The sequence below is a fragment of the Copadichromis virginalis genome, linkage group LG3 (genome assembly GCF_057382275.1).
Source record: "Copadichromis virginalis isolate Kocher_CV1m ecotype Utaka linkage group LG3, C_Virginalis_male_GT1.1, whole genome shotgun sequence".
NCBI lineage: Eukaryota > Metazoa > Chordata > Actinopteri > Cichliformes > Cichlidae > Copadichromis > Copadichromis virginalis.
This window is the reverse complement of record NC_140620.1, coordinates 23,507,311-23,514,167: the sequence shown is the minus strand read 5'-3', so window position 1 is coordinate 23,514,167 and position 6,857 is coordinate 23,507,311. Positions and strand designations below refer to the sequence as shown.

The 6,857-nt window shown below is 36.1% G+C and overlaps 1 protein-coding gene across 1 annotated transcript; it reads left to right on the top strand.

The window, feature by feature from the left end:
• Positions 1–2,074: 2,074 nt before the first annotated feature.
• Positions 2,075–6,686, top strand: LOC146713515 (uncharacterized). The gene is made up of 10 exons (XM_085448521.1): positions 2,075–2,134; positions 2,267–2,299; positions 2,570–2,827; positions 2,914–3,159; positions 3,601–3,723; positions 3,965–4,021; positions 4,210–4,275; positions 4,454–4,504; positions 5,550–5,632; positions 6,188–6,686. Exons 1-9 carry the CDS (start codon positions 2,104–2,106, stop codon positions 5,630–5,632), a joined length of 948 nt encoding a protein of 315 aa, XP_085304647.1. The 5' UTR covers positions 2,075–2,103; the 3' UTR covers positions 6,188–6,686.
• Positions 6,687–6,857: the final 171 nt, after the last annotated feature.

Below are 6,857 nucleotides of genomic sequence, written 5' to 3'. Positions count from 1 at the left end.
TTATACAATTTATTTACATTTGAAATAATGAAGACACTGAAGTTTCATTGCATTGATACATTGGATTTCATTGCATAAGCATATTGCTTTTAGTGCCAATAAAATATCAGGCATATGTACTCAGTGTAAACTGTCTTTAACTTTATTTTATAGACAGAAAGAAGAAAAAAACAAACAAACAAAACATAAAAAATAAAAATAAACAAAATAAAACACAGTGTAATGTTTTATGACACAGAGTAGGAAGCAGAGTAGGACTGTTGTGAAACGTGCTGCCATTACTATAAATCTATTCAATTTTAAACCAGAGGCATGCGGCAACTTTTATAGAAAGGTAAGCAGAGATTATTTGTGCATGTAGTGAATGCACTTTAGAGGGAGGGGGCGCTCTAAAGACTCTTCCTTTTGACTTCTGTGCAGCTATGCTGTCATGCCTCGAGGGCCTTGAGCAGAACTGAAGTGAGAGTATGGAGAGTATGTAGGTAATACAGCTGATGTTTTGCTTTTAAAATAAAAAAATATATATATAATGGAGTTGGCTGTTTGTGGGCAATTTGATCAGAGACAGTAACCAAGACCCACGTTGAGATGTTTGCTGACTGAGGACAAATGTGTTGCATTCAGAGCTGTAATCAGAGAAAAGGATTCTCACATATGTTTGTTTATGATTAAAATGCTATATGAGGCCATACTGATATAATCTTTTGTGGATTTAGTTCTGCAATCACACAGGTCCTGGGTGTACAAATAGGCATATTATTCAAATAGCTTCATCCCACATATGTGAATATGCTGTTTTAGTCAGATTTGAAAATTCTTAGTTGTTATGGGTTTTTAGAAACAGTGATATCAACACATCTCCATTGTTGTATTACAGAACAGGCTTATGTCATATCTCAGCGTTATCCCTGCGTTTTCTTTACTTCAAAGGTGGTCCACTTCTTACCAGGGGTATATCCTTATGCTACGTTATCCTTCAGTCCTAAACTACTCTGGAGCAGGTTATGTTTGCCATTAGCGATCAACAGATATCCAATTACCACCTACTGACCAATCATTTCTCTGGAAAACAGCATAGCTCTGTGCATGGATAGTACGAGGGACTGAATTTTATAATAACATCAGAAGACTTTGTTTGTTACCAATGAACATCAATAATAACTATGTAGATTCCTAAATCTTATTGTTTTATAAAAAAATGTTACATCTCAGAACAGAATAGTCTATGTTTGTATGTTCTTTTTATATATATATATATTTTTTGTCTCGGAGCAGTCTTTATGATACACTTCTTATTTTGGTATGTCTGTTAACTTAAAGTGGACAGCTGGCTTTTATGGCAGATTTTCTTCCCATTTTCAAATAGGCAAAACATATTCATAAGCAACTCTTTCCCAGTCTTACTGACTTTTAAAGTGCACGCACATTTATATAGTATATTTAAGACTGAACTAAAGTAAACTAAACTGAACTTAACCTTTGCTCTTACAGAACACACACTCACACTGCTGCTTTGTCTGCAGCGGCTGTGTTACTTTTGTTTTTTATTATGTTTTTAACCTCTTCAGCTTTTTGCAACATTGTGGTTTTATCGTCCTTTGTAAATTCACCAACAGTGCTGCTGGGACAGTTTTTCATGTGAACCTGTCTGGTTATTAGCTTACCAAGTTAACCTTGCAAGTTGGGAACCAACTTTATGTCACTGCTTCTCATTATTGGAGATGTTAGGGTTAGTAAATCTAATTATATTATTATTATTATTATTATTATTATTACTACTTCAGTTTTGGTGATTCTACTACTCAAATCTTTTAGTACAAATAAATGTATGTTAGTATGCTAATACATAAAAGTATAAAGTAAACATCACTAATAAATAAATATTAAATGATTAAAAGTATTGAACGCAGCATTATTCTGTCTTTGTTGCCTCTTTCATAGTGAAGTGAAACACTGCTGGTAACTTGAAGGCAACAACTTCTTTGAAAGTTCTTTTTAAAGGTTTAGCATTGCTTTAAGTGCAGAAAGAAGCCACACAGGAAAACGCCCCTGCTCATTGCTTTTACATTTGTCACGTGCTGACACAGTCAGCAGCACGGCATCATGGAGGTCAGAGCTATGTGCATCAAATTATGTAAGTACCACGTCTATTTCCACATAAAAACTAAACTACAGTAGTTATGAGATGCTATGATACCTTTGTCAGCAGCTGTGGGAGCCAACAAGAGTTTTTTTGTAAACTCTATTTTCTTTTTTGTCTCCTTAGTGATCCTGCTGTGTACACATTACCAGGAAGTTGGTGTGTATCATACATTTGCTTGTTGATATGAACGATGTTTACTATTTTCTGCTTCGGGGAGCAGACAATGTATAAAAAGTATGGAAAATATATGTTCTGTGGTGTTTCTAGTGAACCTGCACATTTGGTACATGTAATCAGTCGGAGTCATGAGTCACTTCTTCAGTTAATTTGCTTTCATTTACTCAAGTGTTATTTTTTTCATTGTTTAACCACAGCAGTTTTGGTACAAGTCTAAACTGTACCTTTCTCTTTTATTCTTTTTCACAGATGCAGTTTCTCTTCGTATCGTTCCAAACAGATTGCAGTTCTTTGAATATGAATCAGTGATATTTTACTGTGAGGATGCTGTTTATTGGGAAGTTGTGCATAATTCCAAAGGGAAAATAAACTCATGCAGTCACAACAACCAGGGAAAAGCAGGATCATTGTGCATAATAAAAAGTGTGTATCCAGATGACGGTGGAGAGCGCTGGTGTGAGACTAAAGGAGCAAACAGAAGTGACAGCATCAACATTACTGTTACTGGTAAGTTTGCACTGGGACAACATTTTGTTTCAAACTTAGTTTAAATAAATTTCACAGCAACTAAATCTTAGATTCTTGTCATTCAGCTGGATCTGTGGTCCTGGAGAGTCCTGCTGCTCCTGTGATGCAGGGTGAAGCTGTGACTCTTCGCTGCAGAAACAAAACTGCTTCCTCCAACTTCACCTCTAATTTTTATAAAGATGGAGCTCATGTTCACAGCAGCTCCACAGGAGACATGATAATCCACAGAGTTTCAAAGTCAGATGAGGGACTTTACACATGCAACATCTCAGGAGGTGGACAGTCACCGGAGAGCTGGCTCAGTGTCACAGGTAAGACCCTGAAGAGGTCATATCTTTTTTTCTTTCTTTTTTAATGGCAGTACTATTACAACTGCATCACTTTGTAATTCTAAGCTAAGTCATGTGCCAGTATGGTATCTTTTGTGTTACATTTTAATATAAGGTTGGTGCAGACGTGTGATGTAATTGAAATGTAGACACATTTTCAATCATTGATTTTTAAGCAAAGCCGTTGTATCTTTTTGTGTTTTAGAAATATTATGAAATATAAAAAAAATAATATTATGAAATGTGCAAAATATACCTTCTGATATTATCAAATGTGAAGTAAGGTTTGTGGGGGTTTTTTTTTCAGTTTTGAATGCAGATATGTCAAATTTTAAACAGTGTTGCACTATAAAGAAGTATAAATGAAAATTTAGGGTTGTTTATGTTCCCCTGTTTATGTTTTAACTCTTTAACATTCAACAGCTCATTCAGAAAGTCTCAACAAGATGCCATGTGCCACATCTTGGATCATTGCCACTATTTCATTGAGTGCTCTGTTGTTGGTGGTGGGACTGCATCACTTTGGTAAATGTCGCCAGGGCGGAGGTAAAAAAAAAAAGAAAAAGAAAAACATTTCACATAATTTTGTGTTCATGGGTTTTGGTTTGCTACAAGCAATGCAGTTCTGTTCATTCAGAAGTATATTATTTTAAGCACTAGAAAGACGGAATCACTGCAGTGTAACAATTGCTACATAGAAAATGTGCTAATTTAAAGTTTATTCAAAAAAAAGTTTTTTGGTTTTTTTTGTTGTTTATTTTTTTGTTTTTCCCCTCTTCTACTGCAGTGTCACTCTGTCAGTCAACAAAGGTAGATGATTCTCGCTCATTCGAGGATCAAACAGGTAAGAAAACAAACACTGTTTCAATATTATTGTAATAGTAATAGTAAAACACTGGTTTAATATCTAGAATAAAACTGAAATTTCCTATTAGAGGTTTGTATTAAGGAATTAAAGTGACTTAAGCTAAATTCACATGGGGCAACCTAAATGATTTAGAAATAGTCGTTGCATGTTCTGTTTTCCCCCAGTTTCAACAGAAGCCAGTACAGTGAATGCAGTGAAAGAAACACATGCTGTTGTAAGAAAAAACAGAGGTAATTTATGCTGTATCTTTTGTTTGTTTTCTTTTCTATGCTTGTGTTTTCTCTCTTAATATTTATTTTCTTGTGTGGTAATGTCTGGATCTAATTTATTTATTAATTCATTTTGGACAATATCTATTTTTTTATGGCTATATAATGATACATTTTTGTTTACTTTCTTCTGTTTCAGCATCACTCTGTCTGTCAGCAAAGGAATATAGTTTGATCGAGGATCAAACAGGTCAGAACACACAATGTTTTTAGTATTATTGTATAAAGAAATAAAAACTTACTCAGTGAAACCAATTCAGGGATTACCACCACAGCGGGCAGCAACCTATTAAATGTACAGTCACCTGAACAACAGAAGTCCTGAACTCTCAGTGTACCCAGCTTCTCCTGAAATGCTGTAAAATCCTGCAGAAAGCCGTATGTTACAGTGTCCTTTCCCACCAACTAATCCAACTCACCACCAGGTGGTGATCAGTTGAGAGCTCAGCTCTTTCTCTCATTACCCACGTTTCCAGACAATACAGACCCAAATCTGATCATGACTGAAAAATTGATCATGAGTCTCGACCTGGATCTGCAAATTATGAAATCCCTTATGCTAGAGCATGGTGTTTTTTTATGGGCAAACTGTGATTTGCACAGAAGTTCATGAACAAAACACCACTCTGGTTCAGAGTGAGTCACAGTCATGCCTCTCCAGATCTCATTGCCCACACAAGAACTGATGTCTGTCAGTAGGACAATAGAATTGCCAGGTGGAGAAGCAACTTCAAGAAGGTACTGAAACAACAAGACACCCTCTGATAATCAGTAAGGCAGAAGGATAAAAAGAATACTCTGCTCTCCACATTGACTTTCACTGAAGACAACTACATAGTGGAACAGAGGAACAGAGCCAAGCACATCTTTCAGGAGACTGGTTACAAACCCCAAACTGTGCATTGGCACACTAGTTCAGGCTCTTTCACCACCAGAGAGTTAAAATTCCATAGCCCCTTAACCATGGACCACCAGGGGCACTGCCCTTTACCGCCTCCCAACATAAATTACACCCGATCCCTAAGACATCTCCTACAGGTGGTGTGCCATTTGGGCTAATACATTTTCTTCTCATCAAAGTGGAACTGCCAGGCAAATAGAAAGCAGAAACGCCATTAGAGATTCACCTTTTTTGTTAGCCCTGTTAGCAGCACCTTGCATATAGCGAAATAAATGTTTTATGAAATAAACATTTTGGCTAACAACTGATTTAATTCCATCTGTTGCTGAAGCAGAACCGGGACCCATCACAAGAATGCCCTCAACATGTATCAACCAACCTGTATCAGCAGATCCCTTCTATTCTATAATATCATAGGTAAGATTGGCAATAATAGTTCCTGATTTGTCACATTCAGATAATGCGCAATGGTCAGTAAATACTAATAAACATAGATAACGAATCTATCTATCTATCTATCTATCTATATATACATACACACACACACACACACACACACACACACACACAGTGGAATCCCGACTTATGAAATTAATTAGTTCCCGAAGGTCTTTCCTAAGTTTTCGTAATGGGCTGAAATATTGCCGTTAAGTGCCTTCGTAACTTGAATTTTTTGATATATGGGAAATTCGTAAGCTGGGATTCCACTGTATATCTTTGTGAGGTTTCATCCTTTCAGAAGTCATGTGTAAAATGATCCTATCATAATACAAATGCAGAATTAATGCTTGACCCACCAGAGACAATAAGAACGCTAATGTTTCAGGTCAAATATATTCATTCTGTTTTTAAGCCTAAAGTTGAACATTGGTGTGTAATATGCACCAAAGCAATTTCTTTCCATCATTAAAAGTAACGAAAGAAAATAAATGTATAAAATATTCTTTTTTGTAATTTCTGTGTGTCCTACAGGTTGCTGAGAGAGCTGAATAAAGACATAATTTCAACTAACAGAGAGTAAAAACAACCCAGAATTATACTGTATTGTTTTTTTTGTAACTGAAGAAGTTGTACACATTGTACACTGAGTTTGGTTTGCATGTCTATAAACTGTTATAGCTTGTGTGCATTCAGTTAAATAGACCCATGTGGTTCAAAGTACGTAGAACGTTCAGTTACCAAGACAGACACTGTTCTGCTTTTCTCTACGTTTACATCTAATTAAAGCTAACTTGTGGCTTCTGCTTTCTCTTTTCACATATGTATGGTTGCAGCTCACAGGCACTCACTGTGGTGAACTGCTAATCTGAGTGTTGCGTTGCCTTTTCCAAAACAGCTGCGTGGTCAAGAGTAAAATATGATTTTGTAGTTTGATATAAAGCATATCTTTAATTAAAGTGTGGTTTAGTACACAGACAGAATAAGTTGTAGCTTGTTTTGTCTTCCAGAACTGTGATAACCTCAGCTGTTCAATAAAGCCAAAGGTGAGACTATCTGCATGGCCAGTGTTAGACTGTGTCTGAAAACAAAATTTAGAAGCTGAAAGAGAGTTAATGAAACCATGAAAAGCCAAGAAAGGAATTTGATTTTGATGGTGGAAGGTGGTGCTCAGTGCCTCTGGGCCTGATCTTAAGTAATTACA

Coding starts and splice junctions, on each gene's coding strand:
- LOC146713515 (XM_085448521.1), top strand. CDS start 2,104: ATGGAGGTCAGAGCTATGTGCATCAAATTAT. Junction 2,300..2,569: donor TACACATTACCAGGAAGTTG/GTGTGTATCATA, acceptor TCTTTTTCACAG/ATGCAGTTTCTCTTCGTATC. Junction 4,276..4,453: donor TGTTGTAAGAAAAAACAGAG/GTAATTTATGCT, acceptor CTTCTGTTTCAG/CATCACTCTGTCTGTCAGCA.